This window comes from Galendromus occidentalis, unplaced genomic scaffold (assembly GCF_000255335.2).
Source record: "Galendromus occidentalis unplaced genomic scaffold, Mocc_1.1 scf7180000077516, whole genome shotgun sequence".
NCBI lineage: Eukaryota > Metazoa > Arthropoda > Arachnida > Mesostigmata > Phytoseiidae > Galendromus > Galendromus occidentalis.
In genome coordinates, this window is record NW_003805504.1 from 62,421 (window position 1) to 77,381 (window position 14,961).

The following is a 14,961-nucleotide window of genomic DNA, read 5'->3' on the forward strand; positions in this document are numbered from 1 at the left end:
GCACGAGGCTCCTGATTGTCGAATGGTCCTTGAAACATGCCAAGAGTCAAGAAGCAGGACGAGTTTCTCGGGCATGTCTTGTGTAAAGACGCATTCGGTGAGCCATTCCTCGGATAATTGCTTCGTCATGATATGCGACTCATGGCACTCCACCACCAGATTTGTCGAAGGGTTCGTGAAGTCGCGAGGAAATTTTCCGTTGGACTCTGCGAGCACCACGAATAATTTCGGAGCTAACCTGCCGTCGGCGAAGATTATCGGAAGTACGGTGTAGGAATGCGTAGTTGAGCTCACAGCTTGAACCGAGCGCTCGACATTTCTGCAACCTTTCGGGGCGAACGAGCGCGCTGAATAGAGCTGCTTGGTGAATCCCGATTGGTCGGCGTTGACGATAGCGTCGAGTCCGACCGACTCTGCCTCGACGAGTGCGCGGAAGTCGCAGACGAACTTTCGAGCTTTCCTCTCCGTTCCTACGATGTTTGTGATTCTGCGAGATACTATGCGGTTTTTCTTCCGGAAGCGTTTGACCCAGCTCAAGGAGGCACTGAACTTCCGCACACCCATACTTCGACTATACCCGCGGGCCATCTCTTGCAGGTTTCTGTCATGTAAGGAGATGCCAGATTCCAATTTGTCAAAAACCTGCTCTCGGAGGCGTTCAGTGAGCACTTTCATCTGATTCCTGCGATCGATGACTGCCTCCTTATCTTTCTCGAACTTTCGGAGCTTCTCGAGGTCGTGTTTATCCTTAATGAATCTGTGCTTTTCGTTCATAGATTTCAGACTTCGAGTGCCTTTTTTGCAACCTCGGTAAAAGGAGAGAGCTCTCCCCACGCGATCAATCGACACCGCTGTGTTTTGACTGAAAACTATAACGTTCTCATCTGATGGTGAGATCGATGAGGGCCGACATCCCTCATCAGGCTCATGCCCCTCAACCGGCCTATAATCGAGATCTGTGTCTGACTCGGGGTACTGATCGTTATCCTCCCAATCACAGTCTTCTCTCTCCGCGCCCTCTTGCCTCTGGTCTTCCATGACGTCAACATCGCTCTCGTCCGACGAATCGACCAACAAAGGGTCGTTCAAATTTGCATGATTTTCCAAGAGCTGCACGATGAATGCTACAAGGTTTTCGTCACCGGGCGTCAGAGAGGTCAGATCGGCGCCGGACAGGAATTCCGCCGGTGAAGACCCCGATGCCTGACAAAAATGAACCACTGTCGAAGTCAGGATGTTCCTTATAATCGTTGGGGCGTTTGTCGTGAGTGTAACTTCGTAGTCTGCCAGAAATAATTCACCCAGGTCGAAGATCAGAGTCAACTGCGCGAATGATCGCCCGAGAGAAGCGCAGACCCTGGAGACGAAAGCGTTAAAGCCCATCGGGCTCTAACGTACTCCAACGGTCCGCGCGAGAAGTGTTGGACAAAGTCACGGGCACGGTGAAGGTCAGCCCTGAATGGAATGCGAGGAGGAGGCTGCTTCCGATCCAACGACGGGAAACACACATATTTGCACATTTTCGAAGTGCGCACGTTCGCACGATCGAGAGCCGATGGAACCTCTGTGCAGGTTTTGAAATAAGTTGTCACGCCAATAGTCTCCTGATCTCGAAAGTTGTATTGAATAAATCCTGCGACTCTCTATACAAGACGTACCTGCGAAACTCTCGGAGGAAAGCTATGTATAATATGTACAAAGTACATCGCACCCGGAACGCTGGAGACTGCCTCACAAGTTGGCGTCGACGGTCTTGCTGTACGACATCGCGAGCATTCAAATGCGGATGGCGCAGAGCCATCTTTCAACGGCTATCCATGATGCGAGAAGCAATACTATTTCAATTCTCATCGTGATCGACATCGAGCATCTAGTCAATCAATACGCACCGAAACGTCGTCTGACTTCATACTCATCATTTTCCCCGATCTCCTGATGGGGAATGAACGGAATACCGGATAAATGAAGAATGGAACCAAAAAAAGGAGAAAATTCTCTGAAAAAGACGGTCCCGGGCTGGTATCGAACCCGAGACGCCGAGACGATGGTCGAGCTTGCTATGAAAGTGCTCCGCCATTGAGGCTCCATAGCAACCGCCAGCAACCTTCTTCTGGAAGGTTTTCCGCCACTGGAAAGTTGACATATTTACTCAGAAGGTGTCCGCCGATCCTCCCCGCAAAGCCCGTCAAAAAACCATGGCCCGAACTCGGACACTTCCCTCGGCTTTTCAAAGCCTGTGAGGCCCGGTACGAAACATAGTACTGAACCGCCGCGACTAGTGTCATAATGATCAAGACGAACAAGGCCAACTTCGCGAAGAAGTTGTACTTCTGTTGCGATAGAGCATTCTTCTCTTTCGAGTCCGGTGCGGCTGAAGACAAATTTTTCGAGGGAGTACTTTTGGACTTCGTATCCGAAGGCATCGCTTGAGTAATATCCGATTTGGGAATGTCCAACTTGACAACGTCCGACACGAGAGCGCCTACCTTGGCAGCGCCCATCTTGAGAACATCCGATTTCGAAGTTTGCAGCACATCGTTGACTAAGCCTGCGCCTTCCATGACTCGTTCGGTAGTTCGGTCGGAAGGCTGAGCTGACCTGAGCACAGCGTCGTTTTTTTCTCAGAAGAGATTGTGATCAGGATTACTCCGCGCCGCCTAAATATAATGGAGGGTTGGAGAACATGAGAAGCTCTCCCCGACAAGGCTGGCGTGCGCAAGGCATATTCCGTATGCCCAGTTGCGTTCATCGAGGGGAAGGCGGCAAGGAATGGAACTCGGGGGAATTCCCCCCGGAGATTACGTAGCAGTGAGTTCCTGATCGAAAACGAGTAGGGATCGATTAGTGGGAGGTGGGAGGGCAAACCTTCGTAGAGAGAAGTCCAGCTCCTCGACTGCGTCGGTGCGAGACGCGGTCCGTCGACCCGTCTCCTATGCCGATGACCCGTCTTGCTTCGACCGGGCTCTTTGAATCACCATTGATTCGCCGGTAATCGACAGACATGTTCGCGCTTCGGATTCGCTGAATATTAAGGCGTATGGTTCATGGTTGTCCCACGGCAGAGGTCTCTCATTCCACCAAACTTTGGCTCTACGAACGGTACGCACGTTCGTGAAGTTGCATAAGCGTCCCAATCCTTCGATCGGTCAGGCCGTGGAGGGAGAAGAGAGAACAGCAGAATTTCCGCAACGCACGCGATTTCGTTATGGGAAGGAGGTTCCGCATAAATTGTGTATTATTCCGGTGTGATTGGATGGGGAAACAATAATCCCACGAAGCCGAGCCCGAACCGTGGAGAATTACTTAACATCGTCCGATCCGCGAGAGCTCCTCGGGACTAGGCAGAGACATCATCATCCTTAGACACCTCCATCAGCTATGGTCCCTGCCATCGTGAGCCGACCGCTCAACCTCAGTCCTCGGAAAGGGAATTTCCGCAGCTAGACCTCAATCGAGAGGAAAAGCAATGATGAGACGCTGGACGAATTTCGACGATGAGATACGAAGGAGGTTCTCGCTCTGCACCCTATGAGATCGGAGGCGTACCCAGAATTTTTCCCGGGACGGGGGATGGACCCGGATCTGTGTGGTTCTTGGATTCCGTGATGGCGACCCGTTCCTATATTTCACCTTAAGGAAACAAGATCCTGGGGGGAAGGAGGAGAGCTAGAGCCCCATATGGCCCCGAGGCGGAGACGCAACAGTATGAGATGAGTCTAGGAAGATATGAAAGACGCCGATCTCAGGAGTCGGGTAGCCTGCGGGAAAACATCGATCCAACGAAGATGGTCGTCACGAACTATACTTAAAAAGGTTGCATACGGAACAATGACTGACCTCTTTCTGAGGCGATGATTCCACAGAAAGTCACTATGAAGGTGTGCGTCACTTCTTCTCTCTACGACTAAACACGCGACCGCCTCGGTGGACCCCCGCTCCAGAGAAGAAAAGTGAACAACGAAGCGGTGGGTTCCTACCAATGGAGAGTTCCCCCGATTCTACCGAAACTTGACCCCTGAAGACACGACTGATTAGCAGTATACTGGAACCCACATATCCCCGTCGAACGTCGAATCTGAACAAAATTGAAGAATTCTCATGCCAGAACCCAAAGGCAAGCCATTCGCGTTATGCGCCACTTTGCATCTCGCGTCAACCCGAGAAACCATTGTGAGCAATACGAAATAAGCTTGACACCCAATGAGACGCTTACATTTCAGTTAAGGGAAAGGCGCAACGAAAAGCAAAGAAAACTTCTGTACGGCGGAAGAATCCCCGCAAAGTTCGGCGCCGAGACGAAGATGACGACAGCCTCACATTGTCTTTCGAATCGCGATCAGGAAGGGGCCAGCGAGATGATCTGAGCTACCATTTGAGCTCGGGCTTCGACTCGTACTTTCAGGAATTCAGAGACGATTCCTTCTTGTCCGGTCTTGGCTATGGGATATCGAACATCGGTCCTGGGATCTCAACCGATTTTATTCCTGGTGCGTTTCCGTATCCAGGACCGTACGCAAAATACAGCAATGCCCGACCTGCATGGAAATTCGGTCCAAAGGGGAACTTGTTCCCGAAACTGTGGCCGAAAGGACCGAGAATGCCGATCCTCCCGGTCCTCCCGAAAACTGAAAAGTGGGTATTTGTCCTCCTTCCTAGTGAAAGCCCCAGTGTCTCTGACTCCACTTTCCTCTACTATTCTCTTTCGAAGCCTCGATGGTGAGCTCGAGAACACCCTCCTGATTTCAGTTTCGAGTTTTTCGGCTGCGACCCCCGATTCATAAACGGTCTGAGGCCTCCCCCGCCCCCACCTCCGCAAGTTTCCAAGCACACCTACTGTTGCAAATTGAGTTGACGATTTCGGAGAGACCACGTCGTGACGATGTCACAGTATTTTCGGTCAAAACTTGCCCTCGACGAGGAAAAGAGCATGAGATTTTGTTTCGAAGGAAGCTAAGTAAACGAGTCGGTGATGCCAATGACTAAGAGTTGCTCTTTCCTCAACTCAACTCTCCCGCTCAGCTTGCGCCTCTACGTGGATCGAGATCATATCCGGTTCTCATGCGACCAAGTATCGCAGAAGCGTCGATCGTTCGAGCGTACAGGCTATCGCATGAGGTACACTCTTTTCCTGGCTGATAATCGGCGGCTCTCGACGACGGTCATCTAGTCGAGCGTCGCGGTTGAATCACTCGGCCATAACTCTTCTGCCCATTACTATCGTATAAACCTCGGTTGCCATTAGAGGGAACTCGGAGGCATCGATCGCGCTTGAAAGGTCATATGACTGAAATAACAAGAGGTAGTGCCCGATCCAACTATCCCGGGATCGAGAACGTGGAGTTACGTGGATCCCGACACTCGATTCCCTCCACTCAGCTACCCTCCCCGATCGGCATCCTTCCATTGATCCCTTGAAGCTACTGGCCGCCGAAGCTGAAGTTACCTGTCGATCATTCACCCTGGAAATACTCAAATAGCGCCTCTCTCACTCACGAGAGCCTACCGAAGTCGTCAGCTCTTTTCCTCCAAAGGAGTTCCTGGCACGAACGGCCGCTGGATGAAGACGATACCTCCGCTCCGGCGCATATTTTTGACCTCAGGCAGAAAGCGATTCTTTTGCGCGAAACAAAGCATGCTCCCGTGACTAATCGATCGGCATAAGTCGTGGTCCAGAGCATCGCGATGCACACAGACCCGATCGAGCAGTACGAGCCGTCGCCTGTTCCCCACAATCCGAGTCGTCATTTCAAGATGAAATCGACTTGCTCCCCCACAAAGTTTTGCGCGAGGACGTACTTTCCCTTGGAATGGCCGACATTCTATGCATTTGTCGGGCCGGCGTTCTACGCATTTGTCGGATCGACGTGGGGTTTCACATTTATGTTCCTCCAGTTGGTCTTAGCGATACACGGAGTTCGATGCTAAAAGGTGGAGGTGACGCGCCGGAGAGGGGAATCCTCTCGAGTGGGCTCTCGGAGTTCTCCTCATCCGGGAAAACTCCCAAGAACGGTTTCGCTCGAGGCAGTTTTTTGGTTTCCATGAACTCCGCATGAGGTTCCGTGGAGCGTCGGAGACGGGTCTCCGCAACGAGGGATCTTATGAGAAAAAAAGTCTCAGTCTCTAGGACCGCTCACGTGTGTTCGAGAGAGGTCTCATCGGGTTCGAGCTGTGATTTCCAGCGGTGGAAAAAATTTCCATTCCAGACGAGGCTGGGAGTCGAGCACAGATCTGCGGCGCGCATTCCCGGAGGCGAACGTGACGCTCACCACAATCCACTCCTGAAATCGGACGATACTGTGCTGCGTTGACAAATGTCAGTCTAGTCACCGACCAACCTAGAGCGAAGACTGATTCATACCAACGATTGTCGTCATCGCGACATTAATTTAAGGAACTTTCAGACTCGGTTTCCCCTGCTCGGAGAACCGAGGAGCGCGACGCGCGTCGCCAAATTGGTCGTCTGTTGTCTGGTGCTACTTTGGTACATGTGTTCCACGTTCATGTTTTAGGGAGAGGGTGCGCGCCGCTGTTGTGTTGTTTTCGGGCAGAACATTTCTGCTGGTCAACAGTTGCGGAAAAGTAATAACTCCCAAGCCATAGTGAACGTCACTGATGTTACAAAAGAAGGAAGATACAGTTCTTGTTCCCGATGAAACGGAAGAAGTGGAAGAAAGGGAGTCGAGGTTTGTCTTCCTTCGAGTAGATTACTTCTCCGATCATGTGACTCTTCAACCCGAACGGAACCGCCGGACGGAAGGTCGACCTTCTCTCTCGAGCAGCCCCGCAGCGGTCCCATCCTCTCTATTGAGTATGGATGTTTCTATCCCCGTGGACGAAAGAGCGGGATGGACGATCTAGCTCCTCCGGTCAGGAATTCCCGGCCGCTGCTTCGCTTTCTAGCAGTCTTGGAACGTCTACCACTCCCAATTCGAAGAAATCGCGTCTCTTAAAGATTTCAGCGATTCTCTTGCAAATATGGAACTGATAGAACAGAGACTATCGCATTGATTTCCCTAGAAATCCTCATTGAAACTTGGAGCTGGGAAACTGGACATTGGAATTGAGAATCGAGTCTGGGAGCATTTGTTTTCCAGACTTGCGAATCGTACTAACTTACATCATCCCTCGATCGAGACTGATGAACCCGTCAGGAAATTCCCTCTCATTCGAATTAGACGGAGACTTCTTCACCGTTTCCAGGTCCAAGGATGAAGGGAGCAGGAGCTATAACTTGGAACCGGCTTCTCCCAGTATGGGCATCTTGTCGCCCAGCAAACGTTGGGATATCATCAGAACTGAGTTGCGAGCGCTCACGTACGAGCTGGACTCACTTGAGCAGTATTTCACGAAGGCGGCCTGCGGCATCGACACCAGCGATTTCACGGCCCACGAGACGCAGAAACTCCTGAGTCTTTACAGGGAGCTGGACAAGCTGGCCTCGACCTTCAACACTGGCTACTGTTGTCAGAAGCTGGAGAATCGCGAAGACTTTGAAAATGAGCTAAAAGGCTTCAAAAATGAATTCAAGTTCGTTCTCAAAGTGACCCTGTCTCCGCGTATGCCCTTGGACAGTCCGAAACTAATCTCCGACCAAATCGCGATAACCGCAGCTATAGTCAAAGACGTAAAGCTAATACTCACCGCTCATTTCTCGAAACAGCTTAGTTGGCGGGATATTCTCGAGCAAGTAGCAGCGATACTTCTCTTTGTATCTGACATTCTATCCGACTGGTTTGCGGTCTTGTTCTACTTGGAGCTATCAAATTTGAGCCACCGAGATAATAATTCACGTTGGTGGGCTTCACTGAAGTGTTTGATGACCCTCGGATTCATTCATTTAGTAGCCTTCCGGACAGCGTGTACATACGTGAGCAATAAGTTATTCATTCCATTCTATACCATCCTGCCCGTCTTACCGGTACAAATAATGCTGCGTCAGCTCCACACTTGCTTCAAATTCAAGAGGAAACCAGCAGAGATCCAATTCAGAGAAGTTATACGTTATTTCACTATTCGTGAAGACTTAGTATTCATTTACTCTTCTCAAGTTCTGCTCGAAACCCTTCCGCAATTGGTTTTGCAGGGTCATACGCTCCTCAGTATATCTCTGAATCTATCCCTGGCGTCTCCTATGTGGGAATGGCTCCTGATTACGTGGACGACTAGTTTGCTGAATTCGAGCTACGCTTGCTCAAGAATTTTCTCTTTCGAATTCGTGAGTCCGCGCAGAGACATGCCCTTCATGTACTTTGCTTTCTTCCTCTTCTATGAATTCAGTCGCTGCGTGTCTCTCGTCATGTTGTTCGTCGCTGCTCCGTGTTGGTTCAGTTTAGTTGTGAGTTCAGGAAGGTTTCTGGGGAGTCTCGTTTGGCTGTGCAAGAGCATCGATTCGAGCTACCACATCTCTTTCGGTTTATTCCGGAGAATCGTGTCTTGTCTCAGAGGAAGCGTCATCCTGACATCGATCCCGATTTTGTGTCACTGGAGCGAATTTTCACAATTTTGGATTAATGCTCTCGATGTGTTCGGCTGTTTGACGGTTTCGATCTTTTTCGGCTTCGCAGTTTTCCGTCTGTATCCGCTGGGGGCTGTTTGGCTTGTCGTATCTGTGATAATCAGCTGGTTCGCTGCAAGCATACTGGCTTGGAAGACATCGTCCCTGAGTCAAACTCTGTTCGGAAGAGCCGCTTGAGACCCTGTCACTAAAGCTCGACGCGAGGCAATCTCGCGGAGACTAACAGTCTGGCCCGCCGGAAATTTCACGCGAGGTCTGCACTGAATTTCCGGCGAATGAAACGCACAAAAACCATGCCTCGGCCTCGCTGCCGCTGTGATCGGGTTTCCGCTGGAAGCAGCGCCGCTCTGGAATTTTGAGTCGCGGAATAATGATCCTGTACAGTGTAACTCAAAGAATTATTTCCTTCGCCGTCTCTAAGCCGCCTGTGAGGAGCATCATATAGCTTTATCTGAGACGAACGCAGCTGGATATCATACCGATGTTCCGAGCCTGGATTCACATCGGATGAATAATGTAATAAATTGTATCTTTTCCGGAAGAAAAGCTCCGCAGAAATAGAGGATTTCTATAGCTAACGGAACGAATGGGAACCATCACAATCGCATCGGTGCTCTGGCTTACTGAAAATCGCAGATTTCTTCCCGGCTCGTTTATTGCGATCGGCTCGGGGAACAGCCGTTTGCTTCAGGCGAGGGAACCCATACACACCATCCATGATCCAAAATCAATTCGCATGTCGAGTTTCCATTGCACTGGGGCAGTATGATAAGGATAACTGATTTAGGATTTCACTCGAAATCGACGTCCCGGACGCCTATTCGATCACCAGTGGAGGAAGTTCGCGATGGGAAAGAGAAGCGCGACAATATGCTGAGACGCATTCACTGCTCAAGATCCCGTCATGAAAAAAGTTCTGTCTCGAATCAAGGCTACGCGGTGTGTCCTTAATCAACCGTCTATCGCGAGGAACTTCAGATGTCTGTCGTGAGCTATTCATCTATAAATTAAAGATACTTTGAACTGAATGGACTCCCGAGAGGAATACGATCCGTCTTTCTCGAATCGGACACTCGAAACCCTCAGGGGCATCGCTCGCATCATTCGACAAACTACCGATTTTTACAATGAGATTTAGGTCATAATCGCTCAAATTCAGAGTGCAAATGGATCCGTCCCGAAGGGGAAGCTCATCTTCCATACAAAAGGATCGAGAATCACAGCGTCAGGACCGAAAATGGACATCTCGCTATCCCTACTATCTCACGATTCGTTATACGTCAGATCTATTCCCTCCGAGCGCTGTCATCGTTCCTCGATCATCTGGATGAGATTTTGGCGGGACTTCCGATTCAAGTGGCTCATTGAGTTCAATAAACCAGTTAATTGTTTCTTAGAATAATACTGCATGTTCTGCAGGAGCCAATCTTCGAGAGGTTTGTCAATAAGGTAGTACGCTCTCACGAGCGACTCCACGAGCGCTTGGTCGGGGATAGGCTTCATTTTCACACGCATCCGCTCAACCTGGAATTCAAAAAACATCATGGTCTGGCTCGTAAGCTCAAAGAATGTTCTGCAGTATCCACTCCCAATGCCTCAATGGACTTACTTTCGAAAGAAATTGTTGCAGATCCAATTGCATCAGTGCCCGACCGGCGTTTGAGCACTTCTTGGCACTCGAGAAACCCTCGATGAATGCCTGAAAACGTACGTTTACGGATCGGAATTCGTGCTTGCGGAACGCCTCCGTCTAGTCATGAGCCCGTCCCACCCTCGAAAACCGCCGAATTCTTCGGCACCGGAGAGAAATGACCCATATCATCACTCACCTGAGAACATAGACGCAGCGTGACTATCCAATAATTCCTAATAACTCCCTCTGGCATCGAGCTCTCATAGAGAGTTTCCTCGAGAATGACGAGCTGAGTGAGTAAGGAGTCGACATAGGGACTATGCTGCGTCTGGATATCTTTCAGATCCCAATTGACGCTGAACATGCCGTCGAGTAGTTGGGGCAGATTAAGAAATCTGGAAGGCACTGCGAGGTACACGGAGTGGTACATCTCTTGAGCACATTCAATATCAGCTGTGAACTGGTCCAACTTCTCGGCCATCTGCGGGTCCACCTGCGGCAGCAGTAGCTGGAGCTGTGCCGACAGAAACGTGAGGCTCTCGCAAGCAGCAACCCGCTTACGCATGTTGAACATGTTGAAGCTGCCATCTTGCAGAGGGGTCAGAGCTGGTAGAGGTGTTTTGGCATCGATGCTCTCAACTAGAGATTCTCCTATTCGGAGGAGCGTCCTTCGACTCGACGGACTGAGGCACCACGGGAAATTTTCGGTGTTCTCGGACGCGAAATGGACAAAAATCGTGTGCAAGTAGAACTCGAAAAGGTTTATCACAGAGCTCAAACCCTGCGCAGTCACGACCTGGCCGCCGCCGAGGGCTGCAATCATATTCAGGTATCGTCCGAGGAGTCGGAATATCGTCAGGGAAGTGTTGGTCATCGCGTGCCGCGGAAATCGGTGTGTGTGAGTTTTCCTTTCATCCTCTTCGTCATCCTCGCCCTCATCTTCGAATATCGAATTATCGAGGTCGCTGTGGAGGCAATGAGACGATTGATGCCGCAAACTACCATTCGGAATGGGGCGAGGTCATAGAAATGAGCGAAAGCCCCGCAGCTTCTGCGGGAAAACTCACCTGGGAACGCGGGGCAGCTCGCTCTCGAAAGGATCCTGAGCCTCGGGGCTGAAGACAATTTCCCGATCGGGGATAGATCTCAGCGTAGCGGAAGGCTCCTTGGTGCTTTGGAGAAAGCAGAACTCGTGCAGGTTGTCCAACGAGAAGCTATCCCGGACTGGCATCAACTCCCAGGATTCGTGCTCCAGGTAGGTCTTGAGAGTGGCGAGACTTTGGCCATGATACGAGTAGAAATAGCGCAGACATTGGTCTTCCGCGCTGGTTTCGAGATCTGCACTGCATTGCGATTGCTCGCAAAAGACTTCACCAACTTGAATCATCACCTGGGGAATTGCGAATCGAGCTCGAGAATACTTCGGTTCGCTCCCGCTCGATATCGAGAATTTTTTCCTCCACCTTCGAAGTTTGGCTATTGTTGCAATTTCTCATCGGGAGAGCAGCCTGCCTTACCTTAGTTATGTTGAGAACTGCGATGAATTTGTCGAATTCCGCGATGGTTTGCCAGCAGAAAGAGCTCAGGAGTACCTTGAAAAAAATGTCTCCTTAGAGTCAATGAGTCTTGGGCGGCTCAGGGCTCCACGATTGTGGGCAGCTTCCGGCTGAGGTACATTTCCGGAGCTCGATCGACGATCATTATTCCCGATTGATCGGGCGAATTTCTGATCTCGGCCGTGGGGGCTCACCTTGAACTTCTGTTGCATGTCCAGCCACAGGCGATGCAAACCATTTCTCAGTTTCTGGCGTGCTAGGCTTTTCTCACCAACCCTTTCCTGCTCAAAATGCGCGATGGAGTTATGATAGGGGAGTGGGGGAGGATCGGATCATTTTCCTAGATAGTTGACACGGAGTTTCAAGGAGAGAACCGTTCCGGGAAACAAATGTTTTACCTTCACCGGAGTGCTGTTGACGGAAGATGATCCAGATCTGCTCTGATCATCGTCTGAGTCGGCCAGAGGATGTCTGACAGCCCCGGGAGCCGGGCTAGGAGTTGAGCTCTTCTCCAGTGCTGAATCGCCATTCACCATCTCGCTATATAGCGGCACACAAATCACTCTTTTTCAAATTCTATTGGAAAGATTGTTCTCTAGATCCAAGACTTATTCAATGGATTATTTCCGGATCGGATCCCGGATTTACACGCACCATTCGTCGTCGGAGAGTTTCTCGCTGTCTTCGTCTTTCGCTGTTCTCTCGTGATATTCTAACACTTGTCTGTAACTGACCATAAGTTTGAAAAAAGCTCGCGCCAGTTCTCGGAGACACTCTGAGTACCTGGAATTCGACAAAAAAGTACAGACATGAGCCAGATGTTCACGGCACCTCCGGAATTTGGGAGGCATTCGGGAGCTCAACGGCACGAATGACGAGAATATCCATCGGTGTAGACTGACTTCTCTTCGTTGACCATTCCACAGAGATCCTGATACTGTTTTTTGCCGGGTTCTCCGTTGCCGTATTTAGCAACGAGAACAAGGGAAAGATTGTGGATAGTGGTTGTATAATGCATGAGCAGCTGATTCAAGATGTTTGGTCCTTTGCCCATGAGTGTGAAAGCTAGCGAAAGTTTGATGTAGACTTCCTCGTTGTATTCCAAGCAAATCTTCGATAGCGCCAAGTCCAACTGATGCTCCGTTTTTTCCAAGGTGCGCTCGAATTTCAAGGACAATTGTTTCATACAATCGAATTGCTGATAGTCCTGGAGGGGAGAGAAAAGGAATTGTAAGCCTTGGAGGAAGAGCACTGTGACCCGGGGGACGGTATTTTCCCGTGGCAAATCTTCTAGGGGAACAACACCAATGTTACCTGGAGAGCTTTCCGGCACTCCAGAAGGAGTCGAATCGCAGCTGGGTATTCGCTCATCTCGAGAAGCTCGTACAATCTGATATCTGTCTGTTGTAGGGTCTTAATAACAGACAGCTTGGATAACGTGTCCATCAGGAGATTCCGCCATCTAGTGCAGCGGAGCACTCTGAAACCAGTTGGAACGATTTAAATGCTGCCGGTGGAAAACAGGGAGCTGTATCGAAACCAGCGCATTTCACGACGGTGAAGCTAATCCAATCTTTCGTCAATGAATTGAATTGATATTGAATGAATTATAATTTAATTCGAACCTCATATTCTGTAACGTGAAATCGTCCTGGGTGCGTCCGAGTGCTTTGCGAGCGTCAACACATTGTCCGAGACAAGCAGTCAACTTCTCTTGAAGCTCGACAACGTGAACGATCTCCTCAGAGTACTCGGATTGTTTCCCGAGGATAAGATCATATACTTTCTTCGTGACGACGGCGAGCTGCTTCTCGAGTACCTGCCGATTGATGTTCACCAACTCCGGCTGCGAGTTTTCCGGGAGTCTCCGCAATTCGAATAAGGAGCCATCGAAGTCTTCGTTATAATACGATGGATCTATCGATTCCAGAAGAGCTTCCTCGACAGCTGGGTCTTTGAGGGCATTTTTCAGGGCCACTCTCTGAGGTACGATGGTGTCTTGTAGATAATTGGTATCGATACGCTCAACTCTTTCCTCAGAATTCGGACTCCTGAGTTGGTGGAACTGAAGCAGGAGAAAACTCGAAAATTACTCCGAGTCCTTTCCCGAACACAATTGACAGCCCGATCCCGAAATATATTGGTTTCCGGAGCGTCGATCTCACTTACGAACCTTTTCCTGGATTTCCTGGACTAGGGGAGACTTCTGGAGTGGCTTCACAGCCTCCTTCAATCTCCGACCGAGTTCCATTATAAGAATCTGGGTTGCCTGTTACAAAGGTGATTTGTGTGAGGAACAGTACCCACGGACAGCGGTAGATCTGGCTTCATAACTTACGACGATAACCTATGGTATGAATGTGTTTCGAGGGTATGGGATGGGGAATTTTCTCCCATCGGTTTTTCCCGGAGCGCTTTTCGAATTCGGGGCCCAGAAGACACAAAGAGCCCAAGCGCCCAAATCGGGGGACAGAGATTCCTAGGGACGAGATACAATGAGGAGCAGCTACGACCAGACGTTCGAATTAGGGAAAGGGATCCCATGTGGAGAATCTATCCGAGGACAACTCTCAAGCGAGGAGCTGAACCTGGAGCTACGGAGCCCAGCTCCTGGAACTCCCCGCGTTCTCGGAACGAGGAGCCAATTCATCCCCAGGAAAACCTATCTCATAGGAACCTTCGTAATCCCCCATGACAGGTGTCGCCTTCTAGATTGAGTTCTGACCTTTCTGTCCTGACCACGGAGGGGACTTCCAGGAGCATGCTCGATCGAGAAGGTCAGTATTGCACTTCCAGGATTCCTAGGAGTTGCCACCTCACAGGAATGACAGTCCAACTCAAATCCGTGTCTGAGTATTTTGCTTCCCTCTCTCCCTTTCCGAAGAAACTCAGTCGGTGTAGGTGTGAGACGGCTTGTGAGGTTGCATGATTGAGAGATGTGATTCCCGCACTACTCGACGCTAGCTCAAGCTAGCGCGAAATCGCAGATCCTTCACCCAACGAAGAAACACATTTAGAAAGATCGCGGGGTTAAATCCTACAGAGATGGAATCTGTCGATGGGAGACAGGAGAGAATGATGTCGATGATCTTTGTCGGGGTTCCGAATGGATAGCTGCGATGCCGGAATCGCAGGTCTCAGGACCTACTGTGAAACTCCTCAATGCAGTCCCACAGCAGCTCGCTATCAGTCCTCTCATATGGCGTGAAATGAGACGGTGATGAGATGTTGGGTCGTGGGCTTCTGCCACTAAATTG

At 50.2% G+C, this 14,961-nt stretch overlaps 1 protein-coding gene across 1 annotated transcript; it reads right to left on the reverse strand.

Moving 5' to 3' along the window:
* Positions 1 to 6,397: 6,397 nt before the first annotated feature.
* On the reverse strand, positions 6,398 to 14,524 carry Vps50 (vacuolar protein sorting 50). Its single transcript, XM_003747339.2, has 14 exons — positions 14,430 to 14,524; positions 13,878 to 13,973; positions 13,330 to 13,769; positions 13,019 to 13,184; positions 12,607 to 12,911; positions 12,359 to 12,487; positions 12,103 to 12,244; positions 11,899 to 11,985; positions 11,666 to 11,740; positions 11,216 to 11,538; positions 10,345 to 11,113; positions 10,125 to 10,214; positions 9,828 to 10,039; positions 6,398 to 6,434 (listed from the first exon to the last, which is right to left on the reverse strand). Exons 2-14 carry the CDS (start codon positions 13,953 to 13,955, stop codon positions 6,398 to 6,400), a joined length of 2,853 nt encoding a protein of 950 aa, XP_003747387.2. The 5' UTR covers positions 13,956 to 13,973; positions 14,430 to 14,524.
* Between the last annotated feature and the right edge of the window lie 437 nt (positions 14,525 to 14,961).